At 38.2% G+C, this 24,927-nt stretch overlaps 1 protein-coding gene across 1 annotated transcript in view; it reads left to right on the top strand.

Moving 5' to 3' along the window:
• The window catches only part of SLCO5A1 (solute carrier organic anion transporter family member 5A1), a gene marked incomplete at its 5' end in the record, with an annotated part of 72,914 nt that overhangs the window by 19,064 nt on the left and 28,923 nt on the right, over nucleotides 1-24,927 (top strand). The window contains 2 exons of the mRNA XM_015652681.3: nucleotides 12,557-12,689; nucleotides 18,792-19,012. Coding sequence (XP_015508167.1) covers nucleotides 12,557-12,689; nucleotides 18,792-19,012 — 354 coding nt within the window. The remainder of the gene's footprint in view (nucleotides 1-12,556; nucleotides 12,690-18,791; nucleotides 19,013-24,927) is intronic.

Genomic DNA, 24,927 nt, shown 5'->3' with positions numbered 1-24,927 from the left:
AATGACAAAGTGCACAGGGCCAGCTCTGGCCCTTCCTTTAGCAGGGTAAGGCCTTTGGAGATGTCTCGAGGCAGCATAACCAGGAAGGAACGGTGAAGAGGCTTCTTGTCTTTTGGCATCCTTCTTTGCAAAGGATGCAAAATCTACTGTGTTGGAGATGAAAAGAGAATTGGTGGGATAATTTCATGCTTTAGTGGGCCAGAAAGGACTGTTACGTTCATTTACTCTGACATCTGTGTTCAATCAGATTTCATTACAGTGTTATCCCTTATCCAAAGCTCTATTTATATAAAACCATATAGCTTAAAACAAAGCACTCAGAGAGAATCTGCCATGTCCCTAGGAATATAATAGAGTTAACTATTTTGTTAAAAAAGTTACTGCCATGAAAGTGTGTCTAAAGTTGGCAGAAAGTCATTTCTACATAGCCTCGAGCCACCACATTTTTTGTGTCTGTGAAAGCATCTTTTACTATTGAAGAATAAAAATACGCTTAATGATCTGTTAATCTAAGTAGTTGAGAAACAAAGCTGTCATGTCTCATTCTACTCACAGAAGAAAGAAAAATCCAGAATGAACAATCTTTTCTTAAAAAAAATTGCTGGCTAAATGAATATTGGTGATTTTCTTTAAAACATGTCAGCTGAATAATTAAATTACCTAATCAGTAACTTTAGCTGATTAGAAATTTTTCATTATTTTATAAGTCAGCCATATATGGTATTTTGAAATAATCTTGGAAAGATCCCTTTAATATAAATAGTTTTCTCTTAGAAATGCCAACACTGCAAGTTAGTAATACTTCTGTATTTTAGTAACAAATTAACATATCTTACTGGAACTGGGAATGAACTGCAAATGGAGCTGTAAATCACAGTGACAATTTATATCTTAAAAAAGAAAGACAAATGTAGCTATAATATTACCATTTCTAATAGCAGAACCTTTTGTTAAGAGTGTTTTTTTTAAAGCTACAATTGGTGTTTAAACTATGCCATTTAATAACACTGATAAAAATGTTGTGATGATCATGCTCTGGCAAATTATTAATATAGTTAAAACGTGATTTTAAGGATATAGTAATTTAGGATTTTTTTTGTTGAGAAAATTATTTGGTTCTGATCATGCTGAAATATTGAATTATTCAGGTCTTTATGTAGGACTACAGATTAGCATTTTAAAAGTTTTTTGGTTTTTTTTTTTTGCTTGACACATAGACAAAATCAAACCAAAGCAAACCATGTAAAACACATTACTTAAAATGCCAAACTAAAACATTTTCACAGTTCTTATTTTATTATTGGTGTTGTATGTCGATATCTACCTTTCCTCATGAGGCATGTTTGGGTTTTTTTTACAGGATCCTGACTAAAATGGTCTAAGGAGATATATTTATAGAATCATATTTATTTATAGAATCAGTTTGTTACTAACAGATAGTGTCTGTGGTGATTTTCTGTACAAAACCAAAATATAAATTAATTTCCTGCCTTTTGGTTTCTTACAAAACTGTATTCACCTCTTTTTTCCGTGACTCACTGTGAGCTCAATTTCATTTTCTCTGATTTTCTTGAATACCTCTAACAATTCATTATCAGGTTTAGGAGGATCTTTTGAGGGATCTGCAGCAGCAGCTCAGTGCTTCTGTATCCTGTTTCATGGGGCTGTGTTAGCAGTGTCAGGGTCGCTTGAGAATAATTTGTTTCTCCATGGTGGGGCACCCACTAGTTCCTTGGGGAAGGAAGGATTTATAGGGGCACTGCTTGATGACATTTTTCCGTAGCTGGGATGAAGGGATTGAGTTTGGTGCTACAGCAAGAAACTCTTTTGTCCTCAGGCAGAACACGGAGTTGAATGAATGAAAGAGCTCTCGTGTCTATCTTATGATCTCTCTGTGGAAAACAGGAGAGATCCTTACCCTGAACCCAAAGCTCAAGTTTCCTTTCCAGAATCAAACATTTCACCATAATTCCAGCTTCATGAAAGTGCCCAAGCAATGTTGCTCCTTTGAAAGACCATATTTTTAACCTTTGGACGTTTTCATAAAATAGTGGTGCTGTCCTTCAGCTAAAATAAATGGTCTCCTCTGTTTATAATTGTTACACATGGATGGAAATGTTTAACAGACTCTTTGACCTGTAATAATATTTTCAATATTGTTTCAAATATGACTATGCAGCTCTGCATTTCACTTTGCCAATTGTTGTTTAATATATATTTTTTATTGAAGCTATTGCAGCTTTCAGCCTTTCTGAATGAAGAAAAATATTTTTTTAGCAGTACAATAGATGTTAAAACTCACAGGGTCAGCTGCAAATTACTGGAATAATGGGCTTTTGCTTACAGGCAGATTTTCAGTTAGATATGAGTAATGAAGTGTAATTACTGTTGTTTTGGTTGAAAGATAAAAATGTAAGTGCAATTTACAAAGAAAATAAGAAATGCTGTGTGGCTTGCCCTTCTTTGCAGTCTATTAGTGGTAGAGAGGTAGTGAAGGGAAAAATGATCACCAACATTTTCAATAATTAACCTATGCCTCCTGGGCAGAAACCAATTTTTGAAAGGAAATTAATTCTGAGGGAAGATGATTGAAGTAATTTCCCCATTAACTACTTTATTCTGTTGTCTTGCTGGTGGGACAAAGCAAAAATGAAAATATGTGCATATATATATGTGTGTGTGTGTGTGTGTGCGTGTACGCGCGCGCTTACGATCAGTACCTAACCTTCCCTTTCAGTAGATATTTCGTCTGCTTCCACTCCTTCCTCACTTTTTCTTTCCTAGGCACAAAGGACCTGGCTTTCAATAATGATGAAGTATAAAAAAATGCATGTCAAACCTGCCTCTGAAAAACAGATATTTGTGTGCCATTATTTGTGCACAGTAAAAGTCCACATCCATAGACACTGGGTATTTAGTGTATATATATTTTGCTAAGGAATTGGTACTTATTCCTGGTTTTTCTGGTGGTTCGTGATGGCATACTCTTAATGTCTGGTTCTGTGCCTGATAAATTTCATTGAGCTCTTCTCCTGCTTTTCTTCTGGGAGTTGGTGCATTCTTCCAGCTCAGAGATATGAGAAGACCTGAGTAATATATTCCTGTTGGCTTGTGCTCTTAGGCTACCTCAACATGATGTAAAACATTAAAAATAAATCATAATACAAAACTTCTGAAATGCTCTTCTGGGCTGGTTTCTGTGGGTCTTGTAGTTATGGACCTTTCCAGCTGTGATATTAAATTTGTTATCTTTTTTTTCATTTGCATTTTCTTATTTGGGATCTACCCATTGGTAGATCTCAGCTTTCACAGTTGGTATTTTTTAGTTACAGTAGCCTGAAGAAAAGGGGGTGACACACAAGTGAACAGCCCTGCCCATTCTACTGTAGTTAGAAGTTATGCTAAAGACATGAAAATCAGTTTTAGAGGCTGAGATTCAACGGAGTCTATAAGCATGTGCCTGGGGATAAGCCCTAGTGAAAATTAAATGTGTATATGTAGCCTCAACTGCCAAACTATTAAAAAACAAAGCCAAGCAATTAAAAGGCAGAGATGAGATACTCCCATTTAACATGACCTTGTGGAAAGAATGCCAATGAATCAAGAGGCTGCTTTAGTATCTTAAAGACAGCCAACAGCTTCAATGTCCTTTTAGCAGGAACACCACTGAGTATTAGTGCTGAAGTGCCAAATCCTACCTGCTTCAAGAGAGAAGTCACAATGGCTTCAAGAATACTCTTAATGTGAATGTTAAATTTACTACTTTGGATTTAGCTCCCAGTGTTTGAATTAATGGGAAATAATACAGTGAAATTATCTAACCAGTTATTAGTTAAAGGTTTTAAAAATAATTTGGAGTAGTAGCTTGCTTATGATTTAGTTAATAATAGTTATATTCAGTAGATAATTTTCTGTATGGAAATGGACACTACTTCTATGACAACTCATTGTTTTGTTCTTTGGAGTAATCAGAACTTAGGGATGCTGACAGACCAAGAATTCAGAAGGGACCAAGGAGTCACTTAGTTGGTGTTAACACAAATGGTCAACGTCTCTGTATAGTTGTCCTACTAGTCACAAAAGAGATTTTTAAGAAACACACTCTTTTGAAAACTCACAGTTTGGAAATTTGTGCCTTGTCAACTTTCTGGGATATAGTACCTTGTGTTTATAGCACCACATACCGACATAAACTTAAAAGTTTGAAGCTGTGGAGCATTTTTGAGAGCTGATTTCCAGAAGGTAGCAGCCAGGAGCAGAGCTGTGCCTTCTGTTGCATCTCTTCAGACATTTGGACTCTGTTCAGCACAAGGAGCATGTGCATCTGTGTGGGACCTAAATTTCAATAACTACTGAAATAATTTCAATTTCAGTACTTTTCCATATCAAAATTTCCTACAGGAGGAAAAAGAAGTGGGAATTTTAAGAAAGATCACTGTTACTTATGCATTTGTTGACACTTCTGTTAAAAAAAATCCCAAACATCTGTTTAGGTTACCAGTGCCTTTAACTTTATGGTAGGAATATCAGAACAACGTTGTTATCAGTTTAGGTTCTGGTCATGCTAGTAATGATGTGTTTATCTTTGGTTAATGCAAACAATTCATATCAGTGGGGACTATCCATATGCTTAAAGTTAGTTGTATGTGCTTTTAGAATGTCATCACCAGAAGATTCTTGTGTTAGAATTGCTTTAAGAACTTACAAAACTGCTAAAACCTGATTTGCTTAATTGTCTGATCTAAGAATTTCTTTGGGCATGGTGTCTAAATTCAGTTAACCACACTGGTAGGAAATTGCACTCAGAAATTGCAGCCATTTTCACTGATCTTTTTCAACATTTACTTGCTAACTGCAAGTAATTATTGGTAATATCAGCAAATGTTTATTTATAGGTGAATATAAAGAGCGAAAAGACAGATTTTGATGAAAACCACCAAGTAATACTTGTATGTTCCAAGCAAAACAGTGGTCTCTAAAGAATGGGACAGTCTCCAGTTGCCCCTGGGATTTCGACTTCCACACTTCTCAGGTTTTAGGAATAAAGCAATAAAGACTCTCATTTTAAGCACTGGAGTTGTTTTCCTTGGGGCAATAATTTCTTTAGCCAAATATCTGTAAAGCTGAGATACCATGGTACAAGTATAAGCTTTTCTTCTTTGGTATTTTCAGTGTTATCTGATTTTGGATTGGATGCACGCACCTGGTAGTGTAACTAAAAGACAAGCATTGAGTCTCTGAAATTTGGGTGTAAGTTGAATTGCTTTGTAGGCACTGTGGCTCTACAGCATAGCAGTGACTTGGAGCAGCATTGCAGTGACAGTGTATACAAGAAGTACAGTTTGGGACAGACAGACTATTTTAGCTTGTTTTCTTTGAGCTTACTTTCCTGGGTTTTTATGGATATAGTAGAACTGGAACCAGTTCAGTGGAAATGATTATAATGTTTTAGAACATGGCCATGAATGGCGAGTACAAAGCATGAAGCAGCTTAGCTTTTTAAATCAGGGAATGATATCTGTTTTAATACAAATGATATCTTAGTTATAAAGCTGTAAGAGAAAGGTAAAAATCGAAGGTAAAGAGAAAGATAGATAGAAAATCTTTTCATCTGATATTGGCAAGTCACTTAAATAGAATTGAAACATATTTTATTTAATTTAATGTCCAGCATTTTTTAATGGAGTGGTATGCTGGACCATTAATTTTCTTTTCCATGGTAGGCGTGTAAAATTATGATTTAGTTATGTTTCTCTATAAATTTGTCTTCCAGATCTGTGGAATCTGCTTGTTAAAATTGTGACAAATATATTGTGTACAAAGATCAAGAGAGGCTACTGAAGTAGTTTTGTTGCTCTGTTTATTGTTTTGATTGGAACACTGGATCTGAGAGACTGTTAAAGTCATGGTAACGCTAATACATTTTGAAAGGAAGTGATTTAAAGATGTGAACTGGACATTATTATCTGAACGGCAGTAATGCTCAAAGCATTGTTTTTTCCTGAGCAAATAACCACATTAAAGACAAAATCCTAAAGCATGTATAGATACGTTTGATTGTGCATTCATGATGAAAAGAAGGAAGTGAACTGGTTTCCTGACTTAAAAGCTTTTGCAAAGTCTGCCTGGTTTCTCACAACTCAGTTCTGTGTCCTCAGGCTTAAAAGAGTGGTTAAACCTTACGGTTTTTGGGGTAGCTTCTGTGTGTGTGAAATTAGACAGAATGAGGTAAACACCTTTTTGAATTGGAGCAATGTTACTTTGAAAGCTCCTTTTTGCTTGATCCTCACTATCCCATCACAGTGCTGTGGCATGAGAGGAACAGGGGAGAGCTGGGAGCTGTTCCCCTTTGAAACCTCTGCCTGTCAGCTTTGCTCTGTGGAGAAATCAAAACCTGCTCTATACCCTAGAGAAATAACAGCGCTGCTCCATTCTCCAGTGACAGCACAGTACAGCTTTCCAAGGAAATGTCTGCTGGTAGCACTGGAGAGGATGCTATGGTACCATAGCGTAGTGGTGCTTCTTTTACTTGCAAATTCCCAGTTGGAAACCCTGCAACTTTTTTTTAACATATAGCCCTTCAAATTTCTTGACACATAAATATTCAAAATTCTATAAAGTTCATCTTGCATTTCTGTTAATGATCAGTCCTCAGATTTTAAACAAGTAATCTGTAAACACAGGGCTTTTCTTGCAAATTCACATGAATGTATTCTTTTTGTTGTTTTTATTCTTTTTTGTGCTGTTCTTTCATGAGAGTGTTGTTCAGCAGGTAGGACACTGAATCATTGCTTCAATTAAGTAAATTACACTTCTGGACTTACTGCTCTACTTCACGACTACAGGGGATTAATTTTCTCTTTACTATCTCTTGTTTTCCAGTCAATATCCTCATGGTAATGTAGGTAATTTTGGAGTAAAAATTTGAAATCTACAGATATAAAAGGATTATAATTCTATACCACTAAAAAGTATCCTGCAAAATCTATTAAAATTGCTCTACTATTCTTATAGTAGCAAACATGTATATACATACATATATATAATATATACCTTCAGAATGCCCCATGTAGCTTTTGCAGGATTTTGCAAATTCTACACTTCCATTGAAAATAGAATAAAGGTCAAATTCTGCTTGTCTTACACATGTATGAAATGAACAGTTGTACTATGGTGATGTGCTGCCAAGATTTGGACAATGGAGTCTTTCAGAAATGTTCCTCCTCCTCCAGTGATAAGCTGTGTGGTGACATGTGTGTGCACACAGAGGAGATGACAGGGACTGCGCAATATATGCTTTTGTTTTGGCTTTTTTAACCAAAGTGTGTTTTTTAGAACCCAGAAGCCAACCTGTTGTAGCTCACTAATGTGTAGTTTCTGTTCATCTAGGCACAGTATGTGACTTGTGACTTCAATTGGTACTAGCATGGCTAATATAAAGAGGGACAGACAGACGGTTCACATATGCTTTTGAGAGTGCCACAGGGACATATGTTATATATTCCCATATACAGAGCCTACTGAGGATGTCTTTTGGTGTGGTTAGAAGAGGAAAAGGACATTCACAATATTTTTATAACCTGTGTCTTACTAAATTTGTTAGTGTAGGTAGATTTAAAAAAAATAAATTGTTTAGTTAGGCCCTTAACTAACTCTCTTCAAACCAGGATATTTTTTCTTATCTAGCGTCTGTGTCGGAGGTAGAGCTATGGTCTGAAAGACTAGGTTTAGGAGGGCTGGGAAAGTCTATCCCTCATCACTGAAGAGAAAGTACACCCAGAAGAAGAGATATGCTTGGTAATGGAAACTCTTAACCACAACACTGAGACCTTTGGAGAAGAAAGAGACTTTAAAGAATCCACAAGGTCTTTGGTCTTTGGAATTGTCTTGTTTAAAGGCCATGTAATTTTAGTAAATCAATGTGTGCTTTCCTCTGAAGACTTAGGATCCTACATAACAGCAGCAGCAGCAGCAAGTGTCAGCAGATTTCTGGGGAAAAGGTTTTGCCAGGACCAGTTGGAGCTGGTTGTGTTGAATGTCAGGAGTTATTCTCATATGGCTCTAGGTCACCCTGAGATCAGCTCAGTTGGTTAGAGCATGGTACTGTTAATGCCAAGGTCACAGATTTGATCCCTGTGCAGCCCCTTCACTTAGGAATGTGAGTGGTTTCCAGCTCAGAATATTCTGTGATTCTGTGAAGTTGGGTGGGAGCAGGTTACCTGCAGATATGCTTTCCTAGAGAGACCAGTGTTCCCACAGAATTGTAATATGACTTCTCAACATTGAACATGCGTGGCTAATGCAGGAACTCAGAGGAGTGCAATCCTGCATTTCAGTGCAACTCAAACAGAAGAGATTCAGATTGATGCTGTAGCCCATATGTCCATATTAACAATAGTTTCCTCCTTTTATCTATTGAAGATGATTTATGGTTTGGAGTAGCACTTTTAACTCGAGCAGTGTACATCACATCTGTTTTATCATGGGAAAGGACATATTGCTGCTGTTTTACAACATAGATTTTTGTGACTTAGACAACTTGCAAATCTAAGCACCAGTCAAGCTTATGGCAATGAGGTTGTAAGACAAATGCTGGATTTCCTTAGGTGCAATTTAAAAAATCATCTGGATACTGTGTGCCCTGCCTCACCATCACTGTACTCTGGCGTATCCCCTGATAAAAATGTTTGTTACTTCCACTGAAAGGTCTTGGCTGTCACATCTGTGCAGCTCCCTAGATCAAGATCCCAGATCATAGCCTGAAGAGGGAGAATAAAAAAGAGTTAGCTGAAATTCCTGGCAGAAGGCTGAAAGGAAGGTGCTTATACATCATCTACATATTTTTTGAACCTTTTTCATCCAAAAGCTGGAGACCTTCTAGTATTCTGAGTGGAAAAAATTCTGAAACTTTTCTCCATAGGTTTTTTTGATTTGTGAAGCAGGTAAAATTTTGATGACACCCTTATTGAATCTGTTTCCAGTTTAGTTCTCTTTCTATATTATCCAGTAATCCTGGGAATCAGAAAGCTTTATTCCTAAATATAGCTGTGAGGGCTGTGACCAGAATTTTAAGGGTCCAGGACCCTTCAGTAGCCTGCCAGGGTTTGCCTACGGACCTACAGGGCTGGTTTGCCCTTCGCTTCCACAGCAAGGTTTGAGTTTGGGGCAGATTCTTTCAAGTACCTAATTTTGAAATACTGAAATGTTATGCTTGCTATGCTGTATATTAAGTCCTATTTATGAGTGTAAATCAGTTTCTTGCACTTGGTGTCCATTTTCTGATAGTGACCACTGTCAGATGCTGAAAAAGATGCTGTAATGTGTCTTAAAACGGCAATTTTAGGAACTTACCTGTTGACGCTTCCTCCTGCCATTGGTCAGGAACATGGAGGCTCTGTGTTTTCTGAAAGACTCAGAAAGTGACATTTTGCCTGTAAGTTACATTAAAAACCAATACAGCTTGAAGCCTGAACAGCATATAGTAATTTTAAACTACTCCTGAAATTGTCAACAGGATTTCTTTCTTTCAAAGAGAACAGTGTACAATGTTGCTTTTATCTTTATTGTGCAATGTTTCTGCTTACAAGGAAAACACTCTGAAGTTTCCAGGTGCACAAAATACACTATTTGGGTAGTGATTTGAAACCTAAGCAGTTGCTGCATTTTGCTGCTTTCAGTGGTGGAACTAAAGCTGAATTAATGCAGTATAAGTATTTTTTCTGAATGCTGAAGTGAATGGATTAGGTCAGTCTTTTACTCCCTTTGTGTTGCCTCTCTAAAGATTTTAGAGTTCTGAGTTTGCTGTAGTTGTCTGAATCAATTTTCCAAGCAAACATTTGTAGAACAAAATTTATTATTGGCTGTGGGAGTGTGGAGATAGTTTTTTGTTTGTTTGTTTGTTTTTTCCCTCCTCATGATGTGAATTTTGCAAATAACAGTTACTGTGGGATTTATCTAAGCACTTGCTGCTAAGGAGCAGAGTTTCAATGTTTGATGGAGCATTTTAGGCATACAGAGAATTGTTTACAATCAATTCAGTAGGGAACATGGCTGGAATAAATTTAAATATTGAACACAGTTCTGAAAACCATTATGTGAAAAGGACTTCAAAATCTATTTATTCAAAATTGCAGTTTCATAAAAACCAAAAATGTGTTTAAAAAAAAAAATTACTTAAAAGTGATAAAACTGTGCAATCAATTTGTGGTCTGGCAGCACTTTTTAGTATAGGCAGCTTTACCTTTCGTGGTAGCTACTGTGATTTTTTTTTTTTTTTTTCTGCAGTCAGACTCTCTTTTTACTCGTGTGAATGCTCTTTTTCTTCGTTCTCTTATTTCAAAATGTAAGATGGAAATATGCAAGTTATTTTGGTTTAATCAGGCAGATTTAATGATTCATTTTTGCTTATTTTATTTGTGAGATATAATTTACTGTAACAGGTAACATGGAAACTCAAGCTGTAGCAACTCAGTTATACTTCTTCATCTGCTGCAGTCTAGGATTCAGCATGTCTGATTGAGGATAGGACCAAAAAGGATGGAGCCTGCATACTCCTGTTGTGGACAGGGACTGGTCCAGTAACCATCTGGACCTAGAGAGAGAATTACAGAGAATATGATAATCAGTTCTTTCATGTGCTGCTGGAGGATTGCAGCAGCTGAGCAAGTGTTGCTGTGCTGGAGCCTGCGTTTCCGTGGTGCAAGATATGTGAGCCAACAGCAGGAACCAACCTTTCCACTCCCTTGTCTTTTATACTTACAGGCTGACCCTATGGGAAACTGGGCAGAAGCATCTTAAAAGGAAAGGGTACTGCAGGGTATATTAAAGAAGGAAAGCGATATTGTGGGGGAATGGAATGGAGTGGAATAGAGCAGACATTTCAATTGGAAGGGACCTACAACGATCATCTCATCCAAATGCCTGACTGCTCCAGAGCTGATCAGAAACTAAAACCTGTTACTAAGGGCACGGTCCAAATGCATCTTAAACACACTAATGAGTCTGGCACCTCCCTAGGAAACCTTCACAAGTGTTTGACCTCCCTCTCCATAAAGAAATGCTTCCAATGTAAACTTCCCCCGGTGAAGCTTTGAGCCATTGCCATGTGTCCTGTCACTGGATACCAGAGAGAAAAGATCCAATGAGTAAAGATGCCCTCCCTCAGGGTGCTGTAGAGCAGTGAGGTTGCCCCTCAGCCTCTTTTTCTCCAAACTAGAGAAGCCTCGAGTCCTTAGCTGCTTCTCATAGATCATTCCTTCCAGGCCTCTCAGCAGCTTTGTTGCCCTACCTGAACATATTCAAGGACCTTCACATCCTTCAGTTGTGGTGCCCAGAGCTGCACACAGTGCTCCAGGTGAGGGTGCACCAGTGCTGAGCACAGTGGGATAATCACCTTTCTTGAGCAGCTGGTGATTCTGGATTTGATGCTCCCCAGGATGGGGTTTGTCCCGTTGGCTTCCAGGACACGCCTCTGGTTCTTGCTGTGCCTGCTACCAACCAGCACCCCCAGATCCCTTTCTGCAGAGAGGCTCTCCAGCCACTCTTCTCCCAGTTCATTCTTGTGCCTGATTAGTCCATCCCAGCTGCAGAATCTGATATTTTGACTTGTTCATGCCATTAATCACTGTCCAGTGCTCCAGTCTGTGTAGATCCCTCTGCAAGGCCTCTTGTCCCTCCAAGAGTCAGCAGCACCTCCCATTTTGGGATCATCAGCAAATGTGCTAATGATGGATTCAGCTCCTGCCTGTGGGTTGTTGGTAAATGTATTGAACAGACCTGGCCCTAGAACTGACCCCTGGGGAACACCACTGGTGACCAGTTGTCCCCTTTGAGCTCTGCCATTCAGTCAGTTCTTCACCCAGCACAGCCTGCAGCCACTCACCCCACAGCTGGACAAGTTGTCCTGAAGGATGCTGTGAGGGACAGTATCAATAACATTACTAAAATACAGAATAACCACATCCATCACGTTTTCTTCATCCACTGGGTGTGTGACCTTACCACAGAAAGATAACAAATTAGTTCAATAGAACTTTCCCTTTGTGAAGCCATGTTCTGTCAATTTCTGAAATAGGAATATTTGATTTCTTAAAATGAACCATTCTTTTATACGCAGTATTAGACTGGTGGTAACTAAATTAGAATATTGTCTTTTGCTGTTTGATTGCAATTTTTATTCTTTGGTTTTCTTCTTTTCTGTTTCCCTACCATTAGTTTGACTTTTTAAATTTATATGTTAAATAATTTTGATTTGCTTTAAAGGAAATGTTACCAAATGGGAAAAAATTTATGCAAGTCAAGTATGCTATCCATCCAGAATACCAAAATAGTGTATACTTGCATAATTTGACTGAAAATATACAGAAAGCGGTAATCTTCTTACTGATATGTGACTTAGGCAGAAGTTGCAGCCTTGGTTGCAAAAAAGGTTCCTTAAAATTTTAGGTTGCAGAACTTCTTGTTTAATTAAGCATCATTTGCTTTGTGATTTCATGTGTAAATAACTGATGAAATGTTAATTTTATTGATGTATGACTCTGACCTTTTATTTCCTCAGCCATCATGTACGTAATGGGAGCACTTGGACCTGCAGCTGGATACTTACTAGGAGGACTTCTCATTGGGTTCTATGTTGATCCTAGGACAACTGTGTATATTGACCAGAGTGATCCTCGATTTATTGGAAACTGGTAAGGATCAAGCATTTTTCAAAACTATTCTCTCAGTTGCCAGTACAGAATTGTACAGCTTGGAAGATTTTATCCCTTGAGGATTTATTTAAGGTTGCAGAAGGAGGCCGAGGAAGATGATGTTTCAATTGATTACTACACACTGGCCTCTGAGAGAGAGGAAAGATTTGCCACAGGAGTGTTCAGGACCAGTGCATGGAAAACCCCCTAGGTTTGGCTGTTCAGGACTGTTCCTGACCACAGTGGGCACTGATTGACAGTGCTTATCACAGGGACGGCAGGGCTGAATATTGGTGTTGCAGGAGGCCATGGATGATCTCTGCTGCCCAGAACCAACCCCTTCCTAATGAAAGTTGGATTAATCTCTTTGGTTTTCCAAAGGAGGCAGCATGAAACACTGAAGTCTGCTGCCCAGATGAGAAACAACTATTCCAGGTGAAGGAGATAGGATGAGGTCAGAACATGCTCTTTCCAGTCTTTGTTTCTCAGGGTGATAGCTTGTATTTAGGCAGCAGATGCTGTAAAGCATCACTTTATTGTCTAGTAAGGAGTAGGCTTCCAGCAGCGCTGAGATGTAGCAGCTGTAATTGTTAGCTGATGTCTTCAGGCAGCCTTTGAGACGTGGCCTCCTTGGAAATGTGTCTTTGAGGAGGCAGATCTTGAGGAGGCTTTAACTGGCTTTTCTCAGATAAATCATAAGCTTGCCTTGAAGTTTTCATGCAATCCCAGAAGAAACCTGAAGTTCATTATCCCAGGAAGAGACCTCTGCTTTGTTGATGTAAGGTGCAGTGTCAGTTCTCATGCCCTAGGTTAGTGTTTGTCACTGCGCCACTGCTTGCAGTCTGTATCTGTTTCTGTTTATTCTGCAGTGATCTTTCCTGACAGTTTGATATGAAAAATTCTCTCTTTGGAGTCTTCTTTAACCTTTAAAGATTTAGTCCTGCTTTATTGGTTTTACTTAGTCCAAGAGCATTGCTGCACTGTTTTGTTGAATTTTCAGCAAGAGAAAGGCAAAGCTGAGTGCAGCCTTGGGATTAACAACTCCCTGCTCTGATTTATCTACTGATTTATCTCACTGAAGAGATCTGTTCTGTGAGTGTGAAGCAATGTCAAAATTTGGACTATTATAGTATAAAAGGTTTGGAATCAAAGCATAATATTATACATTCTTTGTAAAATTCTTGCACTTCATGTGTTTTTAATGACCTGTCAGAACTGGTAATCAGCATTTGATCGGTACTTTTTGATGAAAATTGCAAACAGGCCCATAAATAGATTGTTAATTGAAATCAGAAGGGCTGTATGAATGTGGGATAAACTTTTGATTTTATCTATAACACAACCACTGATATAACTGAGTTTTAACTCAAGCATCTTCAGCAAAAGTAAAATAGCCAAAGCAACAAAGTCAGTAAAAGTTATTCAGTTTTCATTTTTTATCTTGTTGATTAAATCTGTAGGGTCTGGATTTCCTTGAAGGGTATTCCAGGTCTTTTTATTTCTCTTTAATTTTTGACTGTGTTAGTTCTTTCTCTCTTAAATTTCTGAGGAGTATCAACTGCTATCAGGTCTCCAATAATTTGTTGAACAATCCATCGTGGCCTCTCATGAAAGTTTAGTGGTGTTCATAGCATTTGTGTCTCATTATCTTTTCTCATTCTGAAGCTAAGTCTACCCATTAAAAAAAAAGCAAGACCCCCATGGTGAGAGGGTGAAACCTTTGTCCCTTGCTGCTCACTAACAGCCTGGTTGCAGAGAATTCTGGAAGTATAGACTTTCATTCCAATGAAATGTATTTTCTGGGACTGTGACATTTTGTCCTTGCAGGGAAGTGCTACGTAGTCAAGTTTATTTTTATTTATGCAATCTAACAATTTGAAATGTAAGAGTATCCCAACACTTACTGCAGCTGACACAGTTTGAAGCTATGGTTCAGTTGAGATAACTTAATGGGAAGTCATATATGAGATTTCTGAGTCTTCCTTTGAAGTGAATTAGTGTCTTTGATTTCTATATTTTCTTTATTTTAGCTGTAAGGTTCCTAATGTAACTTATCATGGGACCCAATTTAACAATTTCCATTGTAGAGGAGGCAATGCTTACAGACAAAATAGGAATATAACAACTATGATATATGGCTAAAATAAAAGCAGTATAGCCTTTTTTTTTTCCTTAAGCTGTTCCTTTCTAGGAGATGTATTAGAGGACATGCAGTTTGGTTTATCTCTTGTGCAGCATGGTGAGGTAAAATGGTTATTTTTATGGGTTATTTCTGATCTGATTATTCCTTGAATTTCACAGGACCTGGATTTCTGCTCCTAGGTTTTGCACACCTGGGGTTTCTGTAGCTGCTCTGGGCTAAATTACGAGCCAGCTGTCTATGCCAGCCCATCAAATGTTTGAAACTGTTTTTTATTCAAATGTGGTAACTGTAGGGATATCTGGTAGAAATCATTCATCATGTTGTTGTCTTTGAGAACTGTTAATGTGCTGTATAGGGACCTCGTTAGTTGTGGAGTAGCCCCTGGCGGTCTGTCAGGTGCTTTAAATCAAGTTTTCTTTTGCTGACACTTTTCTGAGTGTTTTCCTAGTTCAGAATCTGTTTAATGCTTGGATCTTCCTATATAGTCTTTCATCAACATTCCACCCAAGAAGTTTAAAGGAATTCCTAAAGCATTGTCTGGTCCTTCCTTAGCTTTAATTGCTTTATTTGAGGTCCTACGGCTTGTGCGGATGCCTTTGAGGTATTCTTCTGCATATTTTCTTTGACTTTAGAAGACAGAAAATCAAGGGCTTTTTAAATTACTATAGCTCCTGTTCTGGCCTCTCAATTTCCCATTGTAGGTGTCCTTATTATTTTTTATACCGTCTTTTGTCTGTTTTCCAATTGTTTGATATTTCTCCAGGAAGTTGCGAAGTGTAGATGGTGAGCTAATTGCATCCAGTGCTGCATTTGTGACATCTCCAGCATTTAGTAGGCTGTCATAACTGTCCCTTTGGATTTGAATTTCATCTCCTTCTGCATTACAGGCCCTGTCTCCTTTGCTGTTTCCTCCTGAGTGGGTGGTTGCAGATTTCCTCATATTATTGCCACAGATTGTTTCTTTGATCAGTGTCTTTGCAGCTTCTGCCTTTGAGATCCTGAAAGGGATGTTGCTACATTTTTATACAGACTACGGATTTATTCCGTCTGACAGTGCTGACTAATCCTCCTAAAAGTCTGCTTTCTAATCCATGTATGTTATCAGCTAAAATGAATGGAGGATTTTCTGTTTACATAATATCAAAATTAGTCAAAACTTTCAGTCACTTATATTTGCCTTGCAAAAGCTTCCTGTAAGCTTCTAATAAAAATAATGTTACACATGGCTGTTTATTTGTTGTTTGCCTGTGTGTAATAATTTACCATATAGTGCGTTGCTTATGAATTTGTTTCCATTGAAAAATAAAGTTTGCAATATCTTTGCATTATAAATATGAAGCCAAATGCTTTTTGTTTCTTGGGCAAGAAATCCTATCTACTCACAATTTAAAATGTTTAAAGTTTGAACAAATATATAATTAATACTGTAAAAGTAGTACAAAAGTATGTAAAAATTGTTTTTGTGTTGGGTTTGCCTGGCAAGGTTTTGGTAGCGGGAAGGCTACAGGGGAGGCTTCTGTGAGAAGCTGCTGAAAGTTTCACTTCTACCTGAGAGAGCCAGTATCAGCCAGCTCCAAGAGGAGGCTGGCTGAGGTTGAGACTGTCAGTGGTGGTGGTAGCACCTGTGAGACAGCATATTATGAAGGGGGAAACAGAAAGATGTGCAACACCAGCAGCAGTCAGAGGAGAGTGGAATGAGAATATGCAATAGAAACAGCTCTGCAGACCCCAATGTCATTGAAGAAGGAGGAAGAAGGTGGAGGTGCTTCAGGTGCCAGAGCAGAGATTCCTCTGCAACTAGTGGGAGCCTTTCATTACATTTTCTCTCCCCTCTCCTGCCAAGGATGGGGAGTGATAAAAATGGCTTTGGTGGGTACCTGGCATTCAGCCAAGGTCAACACAGAGATTGTGGAAATTTGATTTGAAATGAAAAAGCTGTCATTGTTGTGGTTGGCTGTTAAAGTAATGTGACTGACTTACTGGAACTTCCAAATACTAACGTAGATTTGTGTGGTGGGTTGTCTTTGGCTGGCTGCCAGGTGCCCACCAAGCTGTCTCACTCCCCTTTCTCAGCAGAACAGGGAGAAAATACAATGGAAGCTCATAGATTGAGATAAGGATGGAAAACCCTCCTTAATTACTGTCATGGGCCAAGTAGACTTGAATTAGGGATATTAACAGTTAATAACAGAGTAGGATAGAAAGAACTAAAAATAAACCTACAAGCACTTCCTACCAACTCCATCCTTCTCCCAAAGCTCAGCTTCGCTCCTGACTCTTCTACATCCTCCACTGGAGTGATGCAGTGGCCTGTGGAAAGGGGGTTGTGATCAGTTTGTAACACCTTGTCTGTTGCTCCTTCTGTGCTTCAGACAGTCTTTTATTAACTGGTCCAGCACAGATCCTTTCCATGGGGTGCAGTTCTCCAGGAACAGAATCCTCCAGCATGCAGCATCCCCCATGGGTGACGTATCCTGCCTGAAAACTTGCTCCTGTGGGTGCTCTTCTTCACAGGCCACAATTCCTGCTCAAGTCTGCTCCAGAGTGTATTCCCCACAGCCTGGAGGTGGTCTTGTCCCGGGCCTGCATGTCAATCTCTGCACCTGGAGCCCCTTCTCTCCTTCTCTTGCCTTGAGTCTGCAGGGCTTCCATATTTTATTCTGCAGTTTCTTCCATATTTTCTCACTCCCTTCATACAGTTGCTGTGAGTGTTTTCCTCTTTCTTAAATAAGTGAACACCAAGGTGCACAAACATTCTGATAGACTCAGTGTTGGGTAGTGGTGGATCTGTTTTAAAACTGACTGGAGCTGTTTCTGTCCAGCATGGGACACCTTATGGTGTCTTCTCGCAGAAGCACCCCTGCAGTCCCCACTGTGCTACCAAAACCTTGTCATGAAAACCTGATACAATGAGATGAGTCTGTAGTGAAAACTGCACTTCCAGTATGTAAGAAGAACTTTTTGGGTGGATTCAGAGGTTGTCCTTCTTTATGGAACCAGTTATGTGAGGTTTTGTTTCCATTAGTCTTTCCCTGTTAGAACTCATAGGGGAAATGATGTTATTTGACACTGCTATCAGTGTTCTGGCTGCTGACTTAACTCTATACAGAATTTCTAGTGAAGTCCTTTTGCCCATCTGTGCTGCTGTGGTGAAGTCCATGAAGCTTTTTGGCTGCAGGGAGGACAACTGTATGTGGCTGAAGAGATCAGTTCTGTATCCCACTCATAGTCCCTTCTTCTGCCATACCTTCAAGGTATGTCCCAGGTCATTGTCTGAGAACCAAGGGATCATTTCAGGTTTGTTTTTATATCCCATATTTAAAAGACAGAGGGAGAGAAGAATGAATTCTTTGTGAAGACTATTTCAGGTTGCAGTCACAGAACAGAGTTTTGGGCATAAACCCTGGCAACGAATTGTGTAGCACATCAGTTCTTTACATTCAGGCTTTGGGAACTCCTCAGTTGTGAAGGAAGAGAATGGGACAATCAGGGCAGTGAGAGGTAGGCACTGGAAAGCAGAACAGATTTAGCCCTGATGTATCTATCAGGACATTCTATCTTCTCATGACATGGAGAGCTTTTTCTGTGTTCTCCAGAGAAATTCTATATTGCTTTACTGGGAATTATCTGTGAAAGGCTAAATCAAAGTGAATTCTCAGCACTTGGTACTGAAAAATTACAAAAACTGAAAATTTGTGGTAACTTAAAGCTGACACGATTTAATAAAATTTGATGAGTTTTGGATAAATACCTTTCAGTTAAATAAGCCAACAGAAGCATCTTCTGATTAAGGAATTTAGTGCAGTGAAGGTTCTCCCCCACTGTGATTCTTTACTCTTAGGTTTTCGTGTTTTGCAAGTGTGTCTTTCCAGCCAGTGCAGCTTCTAACACTAACTTTGATTTTTTTGTTTCACATAATGTGTTGGCTTTTGTTTCCATTTCTGTTTTCTTGGCATTAGGTGGAGTGGATTTCTCCTTTGTGCCATTGCAATGCTCCTTGTGATATTTCCCATGTTTACCTTTCCGAAAAAGCTCCCTCCTCGACATAAAAAAAAGAAAAAGAAGATGAACTCTGCTGATGTTTCAAGTGATGATGATGTGATAAAAGAGAAAACAAGTAGCAAAACAGAAACAGACAGTTCAGTTTCTGCCTCTATGGGATTTGGAGAGAATGTTAAAGGTAAATTCTTTTTAATTTATAAATGCTTTAGATTTTGTGTATCCTGGATCATCCAGGATTGTGTGAGTGTGATTGAAGGCAGTTTTGACATCCTATATTTGCTATTATGTTTTTGCTATTGAAATTTAAATAGTCATCCTCTAAAATGACAGGCTGCAGCAGTGATTGTAGGACATCCATTTTCTTGTTACCGCATGAATTTGTCCACCTGAGTTTGTAACTGTCACACTTGGTTTATAAGCTGAACTTCATGGAATAAAGTGCCCTTCTACAGTATATGTGAAACAAGGAATTCTGGTATTTGAGTTCAATTACATTCATGCATTTGGGTAAGTTCACAGAGAAAGATGATTTGTTTCATTCTCCTTTCCTGTCTGTTTTGTACTGCAAGCTATTTTCTGAAGGCTTAGACAAATAAAACCTGTGCTAATTTTGAAACAAGGAGAGATCAAAAGATTGACAAGTAGTAAAGATTTTTATTTTTTTTGAGGAGTAGCCATTAATATAAAATCTAACAGTAAGTAATAATCATTGACAAATTGCCTGGGGAAGAAGAGCAGTGTTGCTACAAATTTATTAATGTGAAGCATATAGAATTTAAATTGACAATACAGACTTGGCAGTATCATAAAATTGAATAGTATAGGACAAGAGTGAATGTGCCTCAATGCCATTGTGTTAGTGCTGTTGTGCCCTCATTGGATTCTAAGATGCAAATGCTGGTAGTGCCATTTCATGGTAGCCTGATAAAGGCAGTGGGACTGGGAGAAACCATGAAATATCTATTGTACCATCAGACATAATTTGAACTCAAAACTTTTAAGTGTTTGTTGAAATAGACATTAGTGTTTTTACTTGGATATCAGTCCAGGCTATAATGATTGGCAGACCTTTTAAAATGAAACATTTATGATCACTCTTTATGCTGAGTAGACAAGGCTTAGCAAAACCAGCTGTTTTTAGTGTAATTTTAAGTTATGTTTGCACACCTCCATATTGATTTACTCTGTATTACATTTACACTGCTTCTCTCTCAGGGTGCCTAAAATTGCTGTTAACTTCTACAGAAAAAAGGATAGCAGTATTTTCTTGGTGTGATTTTATTAGCTCACAGATCAGCCTCTTAAGGTACAAGGCAAGCAAAGAGCAAGCAAAGTGAATCTCAAATACCAGAACTTTCAGACCATGTTCTCCCTTTGTTGCCAAAGTGGTTGAAAATGTGATGGAGAAGCAAGAAAAGCATGTTCCTTCCTCCTTTAAAGACTCCATTCTGCATATTTGTGAGCCCCAATACATAATATTTTCTCCTCAATCCACACAGCTAGTTGTGTGTTTTATTTGCCTTCAAACCTACTGGCTTCTGCTTAGTGGAAATAGTTCAGGGTTTCTTCTGTCAGTATTTTCTCAGTAACACAGGGAACTGGGGGAGTCTAGTCTTTGCTGGACTCCCTCATGATTGCAAGCAATGTCACAGCAGAGGGACTGTTTCACCCTTAGGTGTACCTGGTGAAGATACAGGTATACAGATGAAGTTCATCTGGGTGAATTTGCTGATTGCAGACACATAATTTCACCTTCCAGGCCATACAGATGCAGCAGATGCAGAAAAAACAAGTATTTGCATGGAAGAATGTTCTCTAGGACCCTTTTTTACAGAAATAAGAACTTCTGTATGTCTCATTTTGGCATGTGTTTCTTTGGTCTGTATCTGCCTTGATGTGTAACATGCATTCTATACAATTCTATATTAATATATTATTTGAGCTACCAAATTAGACCTTTTACTGTACAAAACTTTTAATTTTTTTTTAGAGGAGAAACTTCACCATGTGGAACAGTGAAAAGAAACATGCCAGAAAGATAGTGAGGTAGTTGAGATAAGCAGAAAAAGTATTTTACTGTAAGTTGATAATAGCTTTCCCATTTAGTGTCAGTTACCCTAGCAAAGAAGGCCTGCAGTAGGAGTGCACTTTTATTTAATTATTTTTCCAATTTAAGTGGGCTTTATGGAATAAGATCATGCCTCAAGCTTTTCAGCTGAGGTAATTTTGTTTATAATGGGAAGGAAAAAAGGATCATATGTGCCTAGGTCATTTAGCATTGCAGTGAACATTTTATACTTTCCATTGAATTTCAGAGCTTCATCTTTTTATAGCACTATAGGCAGTAACTCCGCTTTGGCAGTGACCAGGAGACTGTTGATTTAGTAGGTCATATCTTCTGTTCTGTACTAATAAATATCAATGATGTCATAGTGTGCCATGACAGAGATCAGTGCCATCACATCTCTGTAAAGAAAGTAAATGTTTTGTTCTTCCAATATGATGTCATCTTACCCAGGAAGCCTGGCAAAATGATTTTTGCCTTGTTGTAACTTGTCCTAATTTCCTGATTAACTCTCTAGGTGAATGAAAAGAGCTCAAAAAGTTACGAGAGTCTTTTTTTCTGCACTGAATGCTGGTATAGGCTGGAGAAATAAACCAAAACTGGCTCCATCCACAAGTATTTAAATTCAGAAACAAGTAGTTTCAAGCTTCAGTGACCTGAGCTTTATTTTGGCCCATGGTAGAGCTGAGATTAGATAAAACTACAGATACAACTTTGCTTTTTCACATGTTTCAAGTTACAAGGGCTTGGAATTCAGTCTTTTCTTATGTTTCAGGTAGTAAATGTGAGTTGAAGAATGCTTCTGAGTCAGGTATCAAAAGTATTAAGTAAAAGAGTAAGTAGGTCATTGGAAGAAGAAAATTTGATGTAGTTTATTGGGGAAAAATAGAGGAGGTGTAGATTACATGAGCTAGAGGAGTTTATAATGAAGATACCATGGTTAAATCCCATATGTGCAGGTACTACATGAATCTGAGCAGACAAAACTACTGTTTTCATTTATTATCTAGGTACCCTTAAGGTTTGGTACCATGGAAATTGTATCTGCAGTCCTTTTCACTTACCACTATAATGAAACTTACTGTGCAATTGAATAAAGGAGCAGTGTAAAGAAAACAAATGTATATATTACATAACATAGAATTATCTAATGTGAATTAAATAATTAATCTAATTAATTACATATATTTTGTAGCCTTTGGGTTGTTTGTTTTTTTTTGTTTTGTTCCTATGTACTGCCCTTTCTTAAATGTAGAAATGTAGAATAGCTGCCTTTTCATATCTAGCAGCTATCATATGCCTTTCTCAGTGAGTTCCAGTGAGGGACAGAGATGGGATAAAAATGATTGTCAGGGCATCAGCAGAGATAAAAGAAACTCCTGAGGGGCTTGTGACTGCAGGATAAGCCCACTGAAGTGCTTTGCCAAGGATCTGGATTTGAGTTTCTGTGCTACTTGAAGATCAGGTGACGGGATCAGAAGAGGAGCAGGAGACAGTGGGCTGTGTGTGGGGGCACTTGGTGAGTGCTGTAAATGTCAGAGGGTTCCACAGACCATGGGCTGGAGATCCTGCAGTGCCTTGAGCAAGGTACTTCCTCTTGTCCTTTCTTAGGCTGTCCTGAAGAGCTCAAAATAGAAAAGATTGGCATAGCTCCATGCAATGATGAGCAGTGTTAACTGGAACCTCGAGGACCTGCTCTAAATCACATTAAAATAAGTAATATTGATATCAAACTGGTTCTGAACCCCTCCTCTCTTGATGGGATTAAGATTAGGGGCTGTACAACAATCCAGCCACCACCCAGGAATTTAAGGCCTGTCCTGAGAGTCGAATGAGGTTGTTTAAATGGTGTTGATAATGAAATGGCAAAATACTACTCTAGAGATCAGTGATTAGCTCCATGCAGGATGTATTTGATGTAGTTGTGTGTCACTTCGCTGGTTTCCGTTCTGATAAACAAACCAGAAATTCTGTCTAAAATCTTGGCTCTGCTTTGTACTGCACAAGAGTGGAAGCTGCCCCTGAGACCTCGGCATGGATCCAGCCTTCTCCAGAGCTTCAAGTTTGGGTAGTGCTGTCCAGACTGGGAGCACTAGCAGAAGGAAGGTCTTTCAGCTGATATCTGCCTCACCCTGACAAGAGACTTTTCTGATGGACTACAGAAGGACAATACTGTAGTCTGGGGTGATTTATTCACATTGCATTGCCCTGGGCTGGGTGTGCAGGAACAGGGATAAAAGAAATTATATTAAATGTTGAAGCAGGAGATGAAGTCAGAATTATTTGAGTTTTTATTGAAATTCAGTTTATAGTGCTTTGCTTAGATAAATATTTATGAATACTTGTATTACTTGCAGATTTTTCTTACCCTTTTCTCTTACCATGAATCAAGCAGTGGTCCAGCACATGAGTAAAAGAAATATGAATACTGACCAGAGAAAAAATACTGTCAAAGATCATGAAAGGAAAAAAATTGCCAGTAGACTAGGAAACCAGTCCAGCAAGGCAGGTTTCAATTTACTATTAGTTGTATACTAGGTTATTGGGGAAAAAAATAAAAAAGATGAGATGTTAAAATTTGAGTTAATTCACAGAAATATAAACGTGTTTGCAGCCATGCTAAAAGATTGTTTTAGTTCTAGGAGTGTAGTTGATAGAGGTTTATTAGTTTAGATGGCAGATTGAGGGAAATTGCAAGTTCTGTAGGTTTGTTTCTGATTCACATTTGCAAAAACATGCAATGTCTTTTGAAGATGTCTTACCTAAAAATCAAACCAGGTTTAGTAATGGCCTTGACATCAAAGCCTAGGCCTATGGCTAGACATACAAAAGTAATTTGACATAGAAATGTTGTAAAAGCATGACTGATTATGTAGTGTAAAGGATCCTTTAAGTTTTTAGTGTTCTTGCTTTTTTACTACAATTATTGTGGCTGAAAATAATGAATTACTTAATAGTACCTTTTATTATAGGTTTTTAAATTCAGAAGTGTAGTACAGATGCTGTCACACAGGGTTTGACAGAGATCATGGGAAGAAATCAGGGAAAATCTAACTCTGAATGTGTGTTTTTATTTCCAAGTTTCTTGCTCTATAGCAGCTTTTCCTTGTGTGCCAGACAACTGCTGTTTATAAACCACAAAGATCAACTCTTAAGTGCTCCAGGTGGCAAGTATTAGTGTGGCATACAGAAATCAACTCTTTATTTCATGCCAAAATTTACAGTAATCAACAAAGCTGTTCTCTGAAGAACCCTTCACACTGTGCTTATTCCAAGACACTAAGTTTTATCTACTTAACAGTAGAAATTTCATTTCAAAATACTAATTAGTTTTGAAATTAATAATGACCTTTAGCCTGAGTGCTTAGATGAGACGTAAGTAGGAGTCAACAGAAGTACAGCTCTACATACAAACACCAGAGCAAAATGTTCATTAGCTCTGCAGTTCTTTGCCAAATCAATCCTTTAGTTGACTGAAAATTCTAAAGCAGACATTTTCCTGAAGCTCAGTTTTACCAGGAAGGGCAAACTTTACCAGGTGTTATATGTCTGGACCAGTCTCTTTGAAATAATAGATTAACCAAAGACCTTGAGTTCATCTCTTGGCCGAGAGCTACCAATTTGTTTCTACAAAGAATACTCAGTTCATCATCCCAACAAAATTATCTTTCTCTCTGTGATGATGCCTTATTTTCTCACACATTTTTAACCCAGGTGAGCAGCTGCTGTTAAGTAGCCCAGTTTGCAGCACGACCAATTCTTTCTGCTTCCTGACTCCTTTCTCACAGCAGCATCAGCATGGTCATAACTGCTTGCTCCTGTTACTTCTATTGCAAACAGCATCACCATTTTTTTTGTTTAAAAAAGCTGTAGGTGGTAAAAACATTAAGATTCACATATATGAGTGCTTCTTAATATGATTTATTCATTAGCTATTTCCACCAAATTTTTTATTTAACATTTAATATGTTTCTTCATCGATGTAGCAGGAGAGCATTTGACTACATTAAAATTATAAACCAAGTACT

Source organism: Parus major, chromosome 2 (genome assembly GCF_001522545.3).
Source record: "Parus major isolate Abel chromosome 2, Parus_major1.1, whole genome shotgun sequence".
Lineage (NCBI taxonomy): Eukaryota > Metazoa > Chordata > Aves > Passeriformes > Paridae > Parus > Parus major.
This window is presented reverse-complemented; position numbering and strand designations above follow the sequence as displayed.